This window comes from Strongylocentrotus purpuratus, unplaced genomic scaffold (genome assembly GCF_000002235.5).
Source record: "Strongylocentrotus purpuratus isolate Spur 01 unplaced genomic scaffold, Spur_5.0 spur5_scaffold_12, whole genome shotgun sequence".
NCBI lineage: Eukaryota > Metazoa > Echinodermata > Echinoidea > Camarodonta > Strongylocentrotidae > Strongylocentrotus > Strongylocentrotus purpuratus.
In genome coordinates this window covers 5,360,994-5,379,839 of record NW_022145597.1, presented here as the reverse complement: position 1 = coordinate 5,379,839, position 18,846 = coordinate 5,360,994, and the positions used below count along the sequence as shown (strand labels likewise).

The 18,846-nt window shown below is 37.2% G+C and overlaps 1 protein-coding gene across 2 annotated transcripts in view; it reads right to left on the bottom strand.

Moving 5' to 3' along the window:
• The window catches only part of LOC583848 (tripeptidyl-peptidase 2), a 49,406-nt gene that overhangs the window by 21,400 nt on the left and 9,160 nt on the right, over window positions 1–18,846 (bottom strand). For both annotated transcript variants that reach the window (XM_030981656.1, XM_030981657.1), the window contains exons 2-15: window positions 16,659–16,787; window positions 15,286–15,381; window positions 13,798–14,030; window positions 12,572–12,669; window positions 11,304–11,524; window positions 10,607–10,683; window positions 8,938–9,065; window positions 8,048–8,147; window positions 7,240–7,373; window positions 6,541–6,671; window positions 5,565–5,727; window positions 4,332–4,489; window positions 2,527–2,704; window positions 1,113–1,384 (exon numbers count right to left, since the gene is read on the bottom strand). In XM_030981656.1, the coding sequence (XP_030837516.1) occupies window positions 1,113–1,384; window positions 2,527–2,704; window positions 4,332–4,489; window positions 5,565–5,727; window positions 6,541–6,671; window positions 7,240–7,373; window positions 8,048–8,147; window positions 8,938–9,065; window positions 10,607–10,683; window positions 11,304–11,524; window positions 12,572–12,669; window positions 13,798–14,030; window positions 15,286–15,381; window positions 16,659–16,787 (2,118 nt within the window). The remainder of the gene's footprint in view (window positions 1–1,112; window positions 1,385–2,526; window positions 2,705–4,331; window positions 4,490–5,564; window positions 5,728–6,540; window positions 6,672–7,239; window positions 7,374–8,047; window positions 8,148–8,937; window positions 9,066–10,606; window positions 10,684–11,303; window positions 11,525–12,571; window positions 12,670–13,797; window positions 14,031–15,285; window positions 15,382–16,658; window positions 16,788–18,846) is intronic.

Sequence of the window (18,846 nt, the reverse complement as noted above, 5' to 3'; positions counted from 1 at the left end):
TGATTAACCATACTTTATCTTTAAAAGTATAGACTGTTAGTAAAGTGACTCACCTTACTTTATCTTTAAGGGTAAAGACTGTTAGTAAAGTGACTAACCATACTTTATCTTTAAGGGTAAAGACTGTTAGTAAAGTGACTCACCATACTTTATCTTTATCTTTAAGGGTAAAGACTGTTCGTAAAGTGACTCACCATACTTTATCTTTAAGGGTAAAGACTGTTAGTAAAGTGACTCACCATACTTTATCTTTAAGGGTAAAGACTGTTAGTGAAGTGACTAACCATACTTTATCTTTAAGGGTAAAGACTGTTAGTAAAGTGACTCACCATACTTTATATTTAAGGGTAAAGACTGTTAGTAAAGTGACTCACCATACTTTATCTTTAAGGGTAAAGACTGTTAGTAAAGTGACTCACCATACTTTATCTTTAAGGGTAAAGACTGTTAGTAAAGTGACTCACCATACTTTATCTTTAAGGGTAAAGACTGTTAGTGAAGTGACTAACCATACTTTATCTTTAAGGGTAAAGACTGTTAGTAAAGTGACTCACCATACTTTATATTTAAGGGTAAAGACTGTTAGTAAAGTGACTCACCATACTTTATCTTTAAGGGTAAAGACTGTTAGTAAAGTGACTCACCATACTTTATCTTTAAGGGTACAGACTGTTAGTAAAGTGACTCACCATACTTTATCTTTAAGGGTAAAGACTGTTAGTAAAGTGACTCACCATTTGCACTGTCTTCTGAGAAGGTAAAGCGGGACTGTACCACTTGTAGCTACCTGCGCCCTCTATATAGCAATCAATGCCTAAGCGGTACCATTGGTCCCCCATAATCCACCTTTTCTTATGTTAATTGAGAGCTTATTTGATGAGATAACCCCCTATCAGTGACCACGCTTGGAGCTCTAATCTCTCCTGGCCAAACTAGTGCAGACAGGCTTTAAGAGTGATAACTGTTAGTAAAGTGACTAAACATACTTTATCTTTAAGAGTAAAGGCTGTTAGTAAAGTGACTGACCATACTTTATCTTTAAGAGTAAAGACTGTTAGTAAAGTGACTAACCATACTTTATCTGGGTAAAGACTGTTAGTAAAGTGACTCACCATTTGCACTGTCTTCTGAGAAGGTTGTAGCCCATGAAATGATAGACTATACTTGACCCTTGATCTTCCCAAGCTAGCCCACCACTTAGCTACGGTGAACTCCATGATCTGGCCACCATGGACAGCGAAGGAGTGCTGGACCTCACACTGCTCTTGCAGCGAAAGGAACTTGTAGAATTCATTGTTTCTGTAGGCTGTCTGAGGCTGCAGCTGTATGGTGTGGAGGACGAACCGTGAAGACTGCTCTCGCTCTAATGATGTTATACTGATCTCTGGGAAAAGGAAAGAATTTTTTAAACACAAAATTAACTCACGATCTGGCACACCATCAGTTTGTTGAAACATGAAGGATAGCTAATTCAGATTTCAGAATCTCTGATTACTTGAAGTTTAGGCCTGAATAGCCCTAGTTATTTTCACAACGTACTAATTTTTGCTATGTTCATGATACTTGACTATGATTGAGTGATAATAAGTTTGTATGCCATGTATATCTGTTCATACAATGTATTTGTTTCTGTATGTGTTTGCACTTCAGAACCTGAAGAAGGCCTCACAAGCCGAAAGCTCGTAATAAAATTGTAAAGTACAGCTACGTCTCACGTTCCTAGACCATTTTCTTCACGCCTATATGCATAAGGGAGATCAATTTGTACAGCATTGCACAACTGTACATAGTTTGAAACAAAGTTGCACCACTGACATACTAATATTTACTTTGATTAACAAACAAAAGGTACATATTATCAAACATGAACACAAACATTTTGTTTTTAGAGGCTTGAAGTGCACCAATCACATTTCAGTAAAGGTAGAATGTGTGAAATAAAACATCAAAACAAAATTACCTGGCATTCTAAAGGTTAATTGATAACGAGTATGAAGACGTTAAAGAATAACATAAAACTCTGCAAAAAGGCCTGCATCCAAGTCCGACTTGGGTTCTGTGCCAGCAATATTTGGAGCTCATATCTTGGATAAATAGTAGTATTGCAACATGGAACCCTAAATATACAGAACTAAACACTTTTTGACGATTGGTACACTTAACTTCTAGTCCCATGATTAGTTCAAATTAGACTGTCACTTGTAAAAGTATTACTGAATAGCATTGGAACTGTTAACATAAAGTGACATAACATATCGTTTTATTTGATGTTTTGTCTGATTCAAATTTTAGTATGGCTATCAACTTGATGCAGTCATCAGATATTCTTGACATTCTAGATGCAGGGATGCCAGTTAGAATTGATCAGAGGGCCTGAAAATCACCTATAATAAGCTATTTTGTACACAAAAAAGCCTAAACTATGGCCTAAAAATAACTCGCCAGGGCCTGAACACTGGCATCCCTGTAGATGTAGTGGACAAAATAGCTTTGACTGGACCTCTAAGGGAAAGAGTTGTGCTTTACCTGCCCACGTAGCTCCTTGAGGTACCCTGACAAACTGTCTTCTAATCTGGCCAGATTTGAATTCTTTGTCATTCCACTCCACATCAATCTGACCGTTGAGGTCTTGAGGTACTATCACAGTCACTGGTATCCTGAAGAGTGGTCCTTTAGCAGGTTGAGTCAGGTCAAAACCACACACCTAACAGAAACAAATATGTACAAACATGCACAAATAGGTGTTAAATGGGTACCGGTAGGATGAGACTGTCATTGTTGGTCAAAATTTTTTAAGCGTCAAGTAACGCCTGGCTGGAATGCTCCCCAGGGGGTGGAGATTGTGCACACAGTGTGTGTGGGCAAGTACTGAATCCAATGACGAGGGTAACATTATATTTGTAAAGCGCTTAAAAACATTGTATTAAGCGCTATATAAAAGCTAAGTATTATTATTATTCATTAAAGCTATCACTACTAGTTTTTGCCAGCTGTGTTTTAATGTTTGATACACTATTAAACATTTCTGAAGTCTTCTGTTGCTAACGAAATAAACATATACCGTACTTGCCGGCGTAAAGGCCACAGTATTTTTGGAAGAGAAAATATCAAAAAGTCGGGGTGCGGCCTTTACGGCGAAAGAGTAAACAAAGAAAAAACTCAAGTCAAAACCAGCACGAATTTGCACATATGGGACTACGAACGGTACAATAACTTTACCACTATGGTACAGGACATTTCCACACATCTTACCGACAATTTTATCTTGCATTGTTGACATGAATATGAAAATAAATTGCTAAACCAACATTTGCAGATAGATCTTGATCTAAGTTCGTGCCAATGTATTGCAAAAGTAAAGGAAGGGACCATTTAACGAAGCTGCCGCGAAGCATCCATCCGAAGTCGCCATTTCGTTTTCCATTTCATGCAGTCTCGCATTACGCCGTACATTGTGGTAGGGGTATATATCGGACACCAAATCTGCCCGCGATCACTTTTTGAGCTAAACTTCCGGTAAATTATAAGAATATTGATGAATTTGGTATCAGTTTGTAAAAAAAACATAGCGTTTTACGAGAAAATTAGTTAAATTTTGATCATTTTGTTTTGTCCGTTTGTTTTTTTCCCCTTTTTTCTCTTTTTTTTCCCCCCTCTTTGAAATGTCAAAGTTGGGGTGCGGCCTATGCGGTATTCAAAATATTGGAAAAGAAACTTATGGAAAGTCAAAGACACAATAAACACCATCTTGTGAGATAATAGAAAATCTGGACTTTTGTTGAGACAAGACAGCGCCAAAAACAAATAGTTCACTTTTTCCTGGGAAAAGGTGAACTATTTGTGACGTCAGCAATAAAAAATGAACAATTCGGCAGGAAACATCTTTTCTAGTAAAACTATTCTTTTTCATGTTGTGTGTACTTACTAATGCAACAATCTTACTATAAGGGATATAATCCCCGATATTTTCACTCTTCCTGGTTACGCTATTGACTTTGTATTCAATAGTGAGCCTGATACGTATTGGCCTCATATAACATCCCTGACCTTCCAAGCAGCATAATTCCCTGCAAAGTTTGAGCAGACAATCGTGCGACGCCGTAGTAGGGTATAGTAACCGTACAGCACCCTCTCCTGATTCACAAAGAGATACGTAATAATTGTAATATTGACTAGCTTATCTTTCGGGAGATAGGAGGAAATATATTGCCCTTACTGAAATCATTTTGAACTCGTCTTTGACTCAATCAATATGTTTTCAATACAGGCAATATTTCCTGGTATCTCCCTCAAGGCCAGTCAATATTATATGAAGGTGATATCACCCTCACCTCAGTGTAGTGTGCCCCCTCCGGTAGACCTTGAGGATCGACCTTGATAGAGACTGATCTTGAGGTGTTCATCAGGACAAGGTGTGCTGGTGCTTGAACCCATGGTGCCTCTACTGCTAGGGCTATGTGGAGATTGAATGCAATCTTCTCTGCAGGATCTACACAAAAGAATTTACAAAGAAATGAATATCAACTAGAATAATAATAATAATAATATTTAGCTTTTATAAAGCGCTTAATACAAATGTCTCTAAGCGATTTACAAATATATACTATTACCCTGGTCATTGGCTTCAGTGCTTGCTCCACTCCCTGGGCAGCATTCAAGCCAGGGGTTACAAACTGTTTGACCAACAATGACGGTCTCATCCATATAGAAGAGTAAAGTGTAAATTTTCTCCTTTTTTCATTCAATTTTGCAACATTTGATGATACAGGTCATATGACCTGTATCATCAAATTCTTGCAGCACATTATACCTGCCAAACTTTCAGAGCTGAAATTAGGAATACAGTCTATTTTGTATAATAATAATAATAATACATAAGATTTATATAGCGCCATTATCCATACTTTCACACAGAATAGTTCAGAAAAAGAAAGGAAACTAGGGTTCAAACAATAGCTTGAAGTCCAACAAAGAGAAGTGGTTGGCAGTCATGCAACATTCTCATGCACCTTTAAAGGCCCACTGCACTACTGGTAGCTACTTGCACCCTCTATATAACAAACAATGCCTAATCGGTGACCATTGGTCCCCCATGATCCTCTTTTTCTTATGTTAATTGAGAGCTGAGTTGATGAGATAACCACCTGTCCAGTGACCTTGCAGAGCGGTCTAATCCCTCCTGTAAACTACGGCAGATAAGCTTTAAATCTCAATATCTATTCTCCATATAATGTAGTGCAATTGCAGATGCTGATATAGAAATGTAGACTGCTTTTAATTACTGCCTTATACTATGTCTACACTGTTAGAAAACCGTTTTTGTCTGCATACTATATGCAGGACAGTACTGATGTGCTGCACATTACTGTATACTCTACCGGCATGGTACGTATACCGGTGGTGGGCATTATACCCTTTAGAGTACAAGCACACATGCCCATATTTCAAGGTCTGAAATGCAACGGTTGCAACATTACTGCATGCTATTTAACTTCTGATTGGTGGGTGATTCACGAAAATTGACAGAAAGCAACTTGTACATTAACTAATCCATTGATTCTAACCTGTGCCCTCTACGAACTCTGGTTCAATAGATACATTGCATTCTCGCGCCTTGTTATTCTCCCTGAGGTAGATGCCTCGTCCTCCATCGAATGATACATTGAACTTCACATTCCGGCTAGGGCAATCACAGTACTTCTGCAGAAACTCAAAAGCTTGGACAACCTGAACAAATGAATATATGATTGGGATTCTATTAAAAATCATTTTCAAATTTTATGGTATTATCCTAAATAACAAGTCAATTGTGCTAAATACATTACTCATTGCGGATGTAGAATCGAAAATAATATTGTTAGTGATATTTGTTTGTCTCAGCTGCAACACTTCGTCAGGTGATAAAATATGATGTAAGCAAGCGTGTTTTATACTCTAGGGAAGGCCATTGGTCAAATAATTAGAACAATAACGGACACAGCCTATTGGCCGAAGCACACAGGCGCTCAACCAATAAGCGGGCCGCTGGTTGGTAAATTCAGTCGTTGCATATTACCTGTTGGAAGACGAAAAAAAGGAAATACAAAACACCAATACCATGATGCAAACCACAGTACTACAGACTTCTGAATTTGTACATTCTCTCAAATATCCTGGACATTTCTTTAGCAATGTCAGAAAATGTTCTCAGCAAATTAATTTATGAATACAGAAGGGGTGTGATACAGGTCCAAGATTGAAATCAAAGATTTCTGGGGAATAACAATCAAAAAATACATTGGTAAAAAAAGTATATCTTTTCAAAATGAACAAATCTTTATTTTGGTAAAAATGTAAGAAATCAAATTTCACATCTGTTCTGCATTATATTCATTTGCAAAACACTACCCCTTCATACAACTTATCAAAGCTCACCTTTCCACATTATTTCAGCTGAATAATATTATTAAAACATTAACCTCTCACTCGAGCACATACCAAATGAGGAATAAGGAATTGTCCATTTTGGAGAGATATACTATTTAAATGAGATTGGTTTACCTGAAGCAGACCGTAGCCTTGTGAGAAGCGTTCTACATTGTCCAAGCTCTGTGCTGTGCTTTCAACAGCTCTCCTGATGCTGTGGGGTGTATATGCTATACCTTCCTTTTTCAAACCACTTAGAATTAGACCTGATTGAAGAAGAGACAAAAACTTGTTATGCTCACACTAAAGGTGGACGTGTTGTGGTCAAGTGGATAAGTCACCCAACTGTGACAGGTTACAGGGTTCAAATCCCAGCCCAGCACCAGCTTCCTTTGGCAAGACGTTAATCTACATTTGCCACTCTCCACCTAGGTGTGAAATGGGTACCCGTTAGGATGAAAATGTTAATGTAGCTCAGCATTGTGAGCGACTGTAAAATTGCGCCTTGTTGGAATGCTCCCCAGGGAGTGGAGAATGTACATGCTATGTGTGCTGGGAAGCCTGAATCCAATTTTCGGGGTAATGATATAGCTGTAAAGCATTCAGAGACATCATCGATTTATTACGTGCTATGTAAATGCGGAATATCATTAATATTACCAAAAATCAATATTTCAGATCAGTCTTAAGTGGCTACACACAAATAGAAACTACATACAATGAGAAATGTATCGAATTTCAATTAAAAGTAAGAAGCACATACTGTATTGGGGGGGGGGGGGGGGGAACCCCATCCTCTATTCCCCTTAAACTAAAATGATTATTTATACATACCTATACCTCCACAAGCATTTGGTGAGGACATGGAGGTACCATTCATGAGCTGGGAACCTCGTAATGTCCAGTTTGGTACTGATGTTATAGCGCCCCCAGGGGCACATATGCTCACTCCTAATGCACCATCCACACTGAAATCAAAAGATGATATTGATAAGCGGTATTGCAGGGCCCTCTCTTGTAAAGAGTTGCGCTTGATCCAAATCAATGGCAAGTTTGCAGTCCCCTATCTTGTACCTACATAGTTGAGATCTGTATCGATTGCAAATAAGTTGCTATTAACTGTAACTGTTTATTACATCAGATTCACTATGTTGTTAATTTATTTGTTGTATCAACAAGATATGAATTATGGCTAAAGCCAGGGTAATAACATGATTGCAGGGCCCTCAAGGAGAACATTATTAAAGGGATCCTGTAACTTTATCTCAGATTCTGAAACAAAATCCTGGATTTAGCTCATGCTGCAATCATAATTATAAACCTTTATGTCAGTGAGGAACCCCATGACCTTAACAAGCCGATCGCCTGTCTGATTATCAAGATATTTATCATTGAAAATCGAAACCAAATGTTTCGTTTTCCTAATGTTTTTTGTAACACTACAGTCTATTGAGGAAAACGAGTATGGTAAAACCGGTCACTCAAAGATTCCTTTTTTTTTGAGGCACTTCTTGATCATTTTGAAGCGCAATTTTTTAAGGGCTTCAATATTACACCATATCACACCAAAACTAATGAGGCTACCCTGGGTTAACAGAGGCATATTATTATCATTATCATAATAAATGATCAAATCACTTACGTAGGACCCCTTGATGACCATGTATAGGGCATTCCTGGTAGCTTTTCCCTGAGCGAGTATTCAGCTGCAGACATTTCAGGCGACACATATGCTCCAACACCTACAAAGAATGCAAGTTTGGCTTGATCATAATTCAAAAAGCACAATGCATTCAAGATGGGATTAAGCTTGCACATTGCAAAATACTGTATAAGCACCTACTCTATAGGAACCATAGCATCAGTGATGCAAAATGCAAGCTTTAAGAAGAATTTAAAACAATACGAGTAGGTTGGACCAATCAAACTTGGGTGGATTTCTTAGATGCGTATAGACATTTTGCCATCAAATGCAGCAATACTGAATCTATTGGGCTCATGAGGCATGAGGCATGAGGCATGTAAAAACATGCCCGAGTTTTCCAATTCTTTTTTTTGAAGCCAGGGATTGTTTCATCATGTCAAACTCCCCACAGAGTACAAAGAAGTTCCCAGAATGTGCATGAGTTTCTTAGGCATTTCCCATGGCAAATCGTTCACATATATTGAAGGATCATAGTTCCATAATGTACTTTATACTTGTTTGCAAGCGCTTCTTCACCTTGGGCCCATTAAGAAACCATGCACAAAGTGACAAACTACCTGGTCAGCACAGACAGCTGCTTTTCTTCATAATGCCTCGTTATGCTTCATTCCCCATGAAAATTATACTGGTATCAACCAGGAAAGTAAACCAGTTTTCAAACATTCAATACTGACAAAATCTTCCTTGATTTCTAATTAAAAGTATAAGTCTAAGTTTCAAATGAGTTACACTTACGCACTATTTACAATATCCACACTATTCTTTCATTCAAGTTCTCCACAAAATTAGATTAAAGAAGAAAAGTGAAAATGAGGTAGTGATCTTACCAATAATACTTGATGTAGTACCCCCTGGACATCCTACAGTAGACAACGCCGGTCCGTTATTACCAGCGGATGACACAAATATGATGCCATGGTTGTTGACTGCCTCTGAAATGACGTCACACACTCTTCTACAATACAAAACAGAAAAAAAAAGATATATTTCCATTGGAAAAAGGGAAACCAATAATGGTATCCAGAGATGCCAACCTCTTGACACAAAAAAACAGACTACACCTGTAAGTATGGAGAGAAAAATCAGATTTTCGCGAAAACTCGACACTACCACTGGCCCGTCGGCCACCAGCCAGTAAAATTTCAGAAAAATGTTTTACTGGTACATGTAAGTACAGTCAAGTAAAATGTTTGCTCTTTCATTAAAATTTAATGAGAAAATTGTAAAGCAAAGTTTTTGTTGGGATTGCGGGGGTTTACTTGTACATGTTTTTATGCGATTCCGCTATTTTTATGTGTTTTTTCCTTTTTTTCTTTTTCAAGATGAAAAATCGAATTTTAAGAGTTGATCTTGTATTATCGTATTTCACTCTTCTTATCGTACTAAATATGATTTAATCGTACTGGTTGGCATCTCTGGGTATCTCATCCACTATTAGTATACTTTTTGCCTTCATCTTTCTAGATGTAGAGGTGCATTGAGAGTTGCATGAAAATGGTTTACGCATTGGGACACACTTTGGCATGTCATTGCATCACAATGAGGGGAGTAGCTATAAACATACCTGGCTACCTTTCAAAGCAAAATCCTTCCAAGGCAGAATTAGGATTACACTCATTTTGTATACTTTTTGACAAAAGAGAGGAATCTCAAATTGATAATATTAGTTTGAGGTCTAAAGAGGAGGAATAATTCCTCCAAAATAGGAATGGTTGGCAGCTACATGTATGCATGAAGTATTCATGGGCATGTGCAGTAAATGAAAAAGTGCAGGTCAGAATTTTGATATTCAAAGAAAATTGTCACAATCTACGCATGTATTCACTCGCACACTGTAAACATGCCTTAACATCTACACACATTGCTGTGCATCGCATACATCAACATTGTTGGATAGTACTGGAAACTATTGTATGCTTTTTCATGAATAAACGTGAGATAGACACGGTTAATGAATCACACATGACTGCGTTTGACCAACCATGTTATTAGAATCTAGGAGTGAGTTGTATCAATTGTATTACAAGATGATGACGGGGATCGTAATCAAATGATTGGTTGAAAGCGTACACGTGACCAGGCATTTATTTTGCCTAACACGTATTTTGGATAATGACCGGTCATTATCCAATTCTAATGACCGGTCATTAGTAAAAGCACGTTATAAAACATCATTTCATAAAACAAAAAAAACTTCATTAAATAAAACAAATAAAACATAATCTTATAAAACAAATAATACACATCATTTTGTTCGGGCATTAGTAAAATTATCCACACTTGGTTAGACTTGTTCCAAAGGTACCTTGTGCTGGTAATTCTAACTAATGCCCTCACTGCTGTGAATTATTTGTATATTGTTCACCTGGCTGTGTGCCACAAAATTTCTCAACTTGGTATGCATGATGAGAGCGCAGCGGAGGACTGAAATTTGTGTTAGTGTCAAGCCGACCTAAGCAAAACAATTTGATTATTTACTTAGAAAAGATAGCTTACCCTCCATTCGGCCAGTGGGCTGCCTCACCGTAGCTGAAATTGACGAGGTCAACTTTGTGTTCTATCACAGCTATCATCTACACAGGGAGATAATACGCATAGAGATTATGGAAATGGTGAAATAAGAATATACATATACTATATATTGAACTGTTTTCCTATAACTACCAAACACACAAATCAATATTCTGCCACATTAAAGATAGTAGGTAACTTTGCCTCTGATTCTAAACAAAATCCCGGATTTAGCTCATGCTGCAATCATAATTATGAACCTTTAGGTCAGAAATGAATCCCATGACTTTTAAAAGCCAATCACCTCTTTGATTATCAAGATATTTATGATTGGAATTTAAAATTAAAAAAACAGTTTTCCCCCAATGGTTTTTTATAACACTACAGTATTTTTACTTTTTTGAAGCACTTCGTGATCATTTTGAAGCACAATTTTTGTTACGGCTTCAATATTACACCATATCACAGACGCTGATAACACGTAGGGCCATGCATCTCAGATTTGTACAACTGGAAACATTGTTAAACAATGCCTTTAAGCAGTGAAAAAAAGATTTAAATCACAAAAATATCTTTTCAAATTTAATTGATTCATGATCTCAGCCATAAATCCATTATTTTATATAAATATCTCTTTTAATACTCATGATATAATCAAATATGAAAAGAGAGCACTACTTACCGCTCTGACCAGAGCGCTACCAGTCTCCATAGATCCTAGGCGTGAATCTCCGATCTTAATAGCTACAATCTGTGCACCAGGAGCTATGCCATTCTTCTCCGGATTGTCAGCGAAATGAGCTGCTGCAATACCAGCTACATGCGTACCATGGGAGCCAGCATTGGTTACGATGCTCAAGACATTACCATCATCGTAGATGTTCACAGAATAGTTCAGCATATCTAGAAAGTATGAATCAAAAGTAAAAAGTCTGATTAATGGAAGATACTTTTTACAGTAAATAGGGCCTTCAATACTGACTGTCTAGAACATATGTGACTGCACGCATTAATGAGCTAGTATGATCATGGCATAAATGTCCTCTGGCAAGACATTAATCTACATTTACCACTCTCCACCCAGGTGATAAATGGGTGCCATGAAGGATACAAACATTAATGTGGTTGGATTAGTAAGTGTGTGCCTGGCTGGTATACTCCCCAGGGAGCAGAGAATGTGCACCATCATGTGCGGATTAGCAATTGAATCCAATGACCGGGTAATGATAATTACAATATAAAGCGCTTTGATACAAAGTATGAAGCAAAATACAAATGTGAATATAATTAGCATAAATATTACATATAAATATATTTGTTTTAATGTATGCTCTATGTGTTCCTGATGAATGAGTTTTTCCTGGTTTAGCAATTCTTAATTCAATCAAAATTTGAAATCATATGTACCAGCTTAATTCAGTAAACTGATACATGTGACTGCTATCATTGAATGAAGGCAAAAACAAGTCCGATATATACATCATGTATTTTTCTACCATTTCAATATTTTTATAGATCAGTTATAGTAAAGTCTAGGTTCTACCTAAATCTAATTAGTGATCCTTAAGCCAGAGATTCACAGATAATCATATTTCTTGTCAACAAAATACCATTTGCATCAACAAGCTCAGTCACTTGAATACTATTTCTAAATGTTTTACAATTAAATTACACCAGCATTCAATTAAAATATACATGCAAATATCTTATCTAATTGAGATGGCTAATAGTGTGTAAGAATATTTCATTTGAATTCCCCCCCCCTCAACCATGCCCCCCCCCCCTTGAGTAAAAAATAAAAAAGAGGATTCGGGGGGGGGGGGAAATGGCATCTATCAACATTCCCCTTTTTGAGTAAGAAAAGTTGGGAAAAAATAGGGAAAAAAATCAACAAAAAAAAAAATCAAAAAAAAATCAGGAAACCGATTTAAATCATTTGAGTAAACATACCAAGGTTGCTGAGTGTAGCTTTCTGATGATCTTCTTTGTAATTGGCTAGTACAGTACAGGAGGCGAGATCACCGCATGCTGAAGTATCTATCACAGCTCTACCAACAATAATAACAAAGAAAAAGTGTACAGTGTATTGTCATCTGTATTTAACCTATTGTAAACATTTTTAACATATGGCCAGCGTTAGACATGAACCCCTTCTGTGGCCATCAAGGTTTAAACAATTGTCATAAATGAACTCTAAAGAACGAGATATTGACATATCAAGATGCTGATTATTAGATAAACTGACCTTTTAAAAACAAGATGGATGTTCGACTGCATGCAGTTGAAACTGATGCCTCCACCATAGAGCGATTTTACAAACCAAAACTGAGGCAATTAACAAAAATTCAAGTTTGATGGTAATCCATTAACCGGTTCTTAGAAATATCGAGATTGCAAGCTATTTTTCATATACATGTAGGCCTATGATCCGTTGATCTTTGACCTCATGACCCTAAAATCTAATCAGTTTATTGGCTCTGCAAGATACATATATGTCCCAAGTTTGATAGTAATCCATCTATCAGTATTGACAATACATTCATAAGCTATTTTTGCATACATGAGCCCCATGACCTTTGACCTCAAGACCCTAAAATCTAATCAGTTCATTGGCTCTGCAAGATACATACATGACCCAAATTTGGCGCTAATATATCAATCGGTTCTTGAGATAACGTGATCACGAGCTATTTTTGCATACATAATGAGCCCTGTGACAATTGAACTTTGACCTTGTGACCCCAAAATCTAATCAATTCATTAGCGCTGCAAGATTCATACATGACCTAAATGTGGCGGTAATCCATCAATCAGTTCTTGAGATAACACGATCTCGAGAACGGGACGTACAGATAGACGGACAACCAGAAAAAAATAATGCCTCCGGCTATTTTGTAGCGGAGGCATAATAAAAATATTTGCAATGGATATAATCGTCACAATTGAAGTAACTTTTACTGTTTTGGAAGAAAAATAGAGAGCTTCTCAGCCCAAACAAACTTTTCCCAAATATTTGGGAGGAATTCACTGACTGAATAGGGAGGGGATGGAGATGGTACACATTGGGTGACGAAATGAATTAATTCCATGACCAGGATCATATCAACTATACAAATAATCTTATTTGATTATAATACAAGCATAATTCATTTAAAACCCCTGCTGAATGCAAGTACCTCCAAGTGTTGCCATCATTGAATACAAGACAGTCATATACTGGGCCAGGATCGGAGTACTTCTTATCTGCATTGTTGAGTACATCTAACATAGCTACTAAGTTCTCTCTCTCCAGCTTCTCTTCCTGCTTGGTAACATTCGGATGAGCAGCATCGTAAGCTTCAAGCTTACGGGTTGCCTCAGCAATCGCAGGTTTGTGATATGTATCCCACAGTTTCTCCTTCCTGTCTTTCTGTAGGTATAACAAATAAAAATAAACAATCATCATAACAATTGGTTACCAGTAATCCTTTCATCATGTACAGTCATCAGCTACAGATATCCTATCATTTCAATCATGATTTACAGTAGTTGACGTCAATGCCATGCTATTTTTAAGGAGGAGGGCGCAATGGCTCTGTGGTAGAGCAGTAGTCTCATAACCCAGAGGTCCCCGGTTCAAAAAGTCAATGCGCTCATGCCCCTGTGGTAAAGCATTAATCCTCATTATACCAAGTTCCTCAAAGAGGACTTAAAATTTCCTTACCAAAATTATTGGTAAGGGTTCATTCAATCGGATGGCACTAAAAATATTGACAATATTTTACGCTTCAGTGAGCACTGGCTTATTTACAGAGCAATAGCAATTGATGTCTGATGAGCACTTCGCACCCATCAAGAATGAATCGTTTTTTGAGCAAACCTATTTTTATGAGTTTTTTCTAAAGAAGCCAGTGCTCACTCAAGTATAAAATATTGTAAATACTTTTAGTGTATTGGGAAATCATCAATTTGGAGTATGTTTTCAAAGGGTGTTCTTTTTGTTGTGCACTGTATTATTTGGTAATTTTTGTCAAATGTATTAATACCAGAGCTGCCAACCTTGTGCAACCAAAGAAAAAAGGAATTCATTAAAACACAACTTACAACCACATGCGACACACCTCCAATGCAGAAATGTCCATTCAACATGCCGCTATTTCAATATTAGGACCTATAGTTTTGTTGTTGGTATTATCAACGTTTCATTTTTTTTGAGAATAATTATGCCTTTCACTTTTTATCTTCTTTCTTTTTCGTTTTTTATTTGTAAATTTGTACTCTTTATAAATCTCTATTGAAGTATTGGTCAACATTTTAGGGCATTTGGTTGACGTTGCAGTATGTGCAAACAAAAAACTTGTATTTTATGAATAAAAAACGTACTACGGTAATTTTGAAGAAAAAACAGAATAATTCTGGGAAAAACGTAATGGTTGGCAACCATGTGATACATTTATTAAAAAAGAAACCAACTACAGAGAGACACTTTACATAAATGTACATAAGCTGAAAAAAAAACAATGAAGATCATTTTTCTCTTCATACACATTCTGTGTTCCATGAATATTTAACATGAAAAATGTGAAATGACAGAAAGTGATGGAAGTGGGTGCATAGTTTCATAAAGTTACAACAAAAGTTTTTACAATCAAAGAAATCAACAAATAAAGTGGAAGTGAACTTACCTGTACTCTCTCCTTGAGTCCCTTAGGATAAAGTTCGTAAGCATTCTTCACTCCTATATGGTATTTTCCGGAAGGATTTTCCCAATTCAAAGGGATCTGATTGGATACAGAACAGAACAGAAAAGAAACTTCAACTTCTTGCACTAACATGTGAATTTTTTAAAAACAAATTCAGATATTAAACACATGTACTCAGTTCTCTTTTTGGCAATTCTGAATAAAAGTCATTTAAAAATCATGTTTAACCCATAGCAATTGTGAAAGATCATAATAAATGTACATGTACATACATGTGGTGCTGTCAACCGAGCTGAGATCGACTGGGAATGCCAGCAGTTTCATCCTACTAGGACAGTTGAATGCTATACAATTCATGTTGTTAGTATTCTTATCAACATTCCAAAAGTAGATCAGGAAGAGGATTTTTGTTTACATTTCCATATCTAATATAATTGCCATTTGTTCAAAAATTTGATAGCTGGACGATCGTGTAATGTGCGCTTGGCATTAGACCAGATTCTATGGTAGTCGGCTTTCATGTGTTATTGGTCATAATTTGCCGACACCAGACTTGGAAATAATAACATTAATCGATGCACAAGTCTTGCACACACAAAACCCACGCTCCCTTCAAGAAATACCCCCGGTCTCTCAGAGACTCAAGTCTTCCGGAAGTTCCGGTGATGGAAATGCCAGATAAAGTTTTTTTCTTCTCCATATGGGGCGATTGGGACGAGAGGCAGAGCATTATATAAGGCCTGTAAGTCATAAAACTGAAGGGTAATCCTGGTGACTGACCACACCTGTTGTTGGCTAAACACCCAATCGGTGTTGAATTCCCCATGAAAGCCTACAACTATCAGCGTGTCCACACACAAAAAAATTTATCCCGAAACTCTATAACGAAACGTCATATAAAGAATCATTGTATAAATTCCAGGATGTCCACACACAGAAGAAAGTAATCCTGAAACTCTACAGCGAAATGTCGTATAGGTGCGCACTTTGCTACTGCGGTCATGAAATGGAAGCGAAAATGAGAGGTCTGGTCTCCTTTCGCTCGAGGTCACGTTAAGCCCCGCCCAGTTAGTTTACACTAGTTACACTCCCCCTGTCCACACACAACATTTTCCGTGATTAGGCGTGATTAGGCGTGATTCTTTATTGAGTTTCAGTTCGAAACGATGCCCAAACCTGCGTTTCGTTAGACTAGTTTCATTATACGACGTATCGTTAGTGAGCGTCCACACACACAATTTTCATTGTAAAACTATCACGAAACGGAATAGCTAATCACACCTAATCACGGAAAATGTTGCGTGTGGACAGGGGGTATGTGTCTTTAACCATCATGATTCAGATGAGACTAGTACCTTGAGTTTCCTGCCAGTCAGTCCTGTGATTTCTCCATCTCTTACTTCTACCACAGTTGATGTAATCACATCTCCACTTCCGGTTGCATCTATAATATCAAGTATTTTGGGAAGACCATCTGTCGTTGTCTGCAACCAAATAAAAATGATGAAGAAAAAAAATTGTATGAAAGTATCATAAATGTATCAATTGTTTTTTTTATCAATTTGATGAGATACTTGTGAAAGGGCTGCCTTTGGCGGCCTTTTGCTTTGTGTGAGCAATATAAGGTGTTAAAATGACGTACTTGAGAGTTGACACAATGATGGATTGGAAAAACAAAACAGAATAAATTGGTGAATGTGATCCTAAACAGAATTATAACACGTGTGCACATAATACATACATGTACAATAATAAATGTGTAAGAATTTGATGTTAAAGTGTATTTAATAATAATAATAATAATAATATTCAGCTTTTATATAGCGCAAATCACAATAAGTCTCTAAGCGCTTCCAAACTTGGATATTACACTATGAACATGACTGACAAAAAAGCGGACAAAATATACAGTTCCTCAGGCAGACAAAGGAACATCCCTTCACTGCTATTATGTAAAAATGTGTAGAACAGGTGTCACATGCATATTCACCATTTTACATAATAGCAGTGAAGGGATGTTCCTTTGTCTACCTGAGGAACTGTATATTTTGTCCGCTTTCTTTGTCTGTCATATTCATAGTGTTATTACCCTGTCTTTAGCTGTGCTGCCATTATAGCGCTCTAGCATTTCAAGGAATAAATTCCTACCAGGTACCCATTTACTTCACCTGGGTGGAGTGTGGCAAATGTAGATCAATATCTTGCCAAAGGACATTAGTGCGGTGGCGGGACTCGAACCGCGGACCTTGTGATCGACAGTCCGGCGACGTATCCACTCGACCACAACACCTCTGCATTTTGAAGAGGTTGTTTGTTAAAGGCTCATAGCTACATACATTCTTACTTTCTTATACACTGTATATGATATTAATTTGTACACGTATTAAAACATGTTATTAAAAGATTAATTTTCAATAAAATGGCCTGTGATTTGATGCCATCTACGGTTTACTAAAAGTAGCGCATTTACCACCCACCTCCCTTTCCCCGTAACAAAAAGGACTAAAATAGTGAAAATATACCAGGTATTTGTTTTGCATTTTCACGTTTGTTTATAAAGTTCAAATTTGCCTCAAAAAAAAATGATTTAAATGAGCCAATCTGTTTGAAACTACATTTACCATTTACACTACATTTTCGAGGAGGCACGATAGCTCAGTTGGTAGAGCAGTAGTCTTGTAATCCGGGGACCCGGTTTGAAACCAAGGCAATGGTTAGTGCCCTTTGGTAAGATATTAATCCCCATCACCATGTCTCTCGGAGAGGACCTAAAACCGTCGGTCCTCTGGTTGCTTAGGCGCCACGGATTTATTCAACTGGCATTCGGAATGCATTCGGAATGTCCTTGTTAATCTTTCTGGAATGTATCTGGAATGACCCCATTCTAGCCACATTCTCAAAAAATCGATGCGACCTGCGCCTATTGTCTAGAGAACAAAGGGGCATTCCAGAATGCGCACATTCTGGAATGCATTCTGGAATGCGCCTTTGTTCTCTAGACAAAAGGCGCAAATCGCATCGACTTTTTGAGAATTGGGCGATTAAAAAGCATGCCCGAGACGCTGGCGATTAATCAGAATTGCGTGACTTCAAATGCCTGCCAAAGTGACTACAGCGCGGCGCGCAACAGGCTATAACATTCGTTCTCTCAACTTCTGATTTTCTGAAGTTGATAACAGCGGAAATACGTTGTCTCCTAATTGAAGGGAAAAAATTTCTTGGAATTACGTTTCCATTTTCCAATTAAAAAAAAAGTTACGATCGCTTTATTTCTTAACCGTTAAAATGAATTTTGACGCTACGAGCTTGTTTTAATACAAGTATTTTCCTGCTCGAAAAAAGATTGCATTTATATGAAATAAATTGTTGGTCTTTTCAAATTTCTGCCGACATAGTGTTGGAATATGAATAAGTATCATATTTATATAGACAGCTCGGAGCACTTTTAGAAGGAGTAAGAGCTATTTTTATTTATGTTTTTAAACAAGGTATAACATTCGTTCTCTCAACTTCTGATTTTCTGAAATTGATAACAACGGAAAC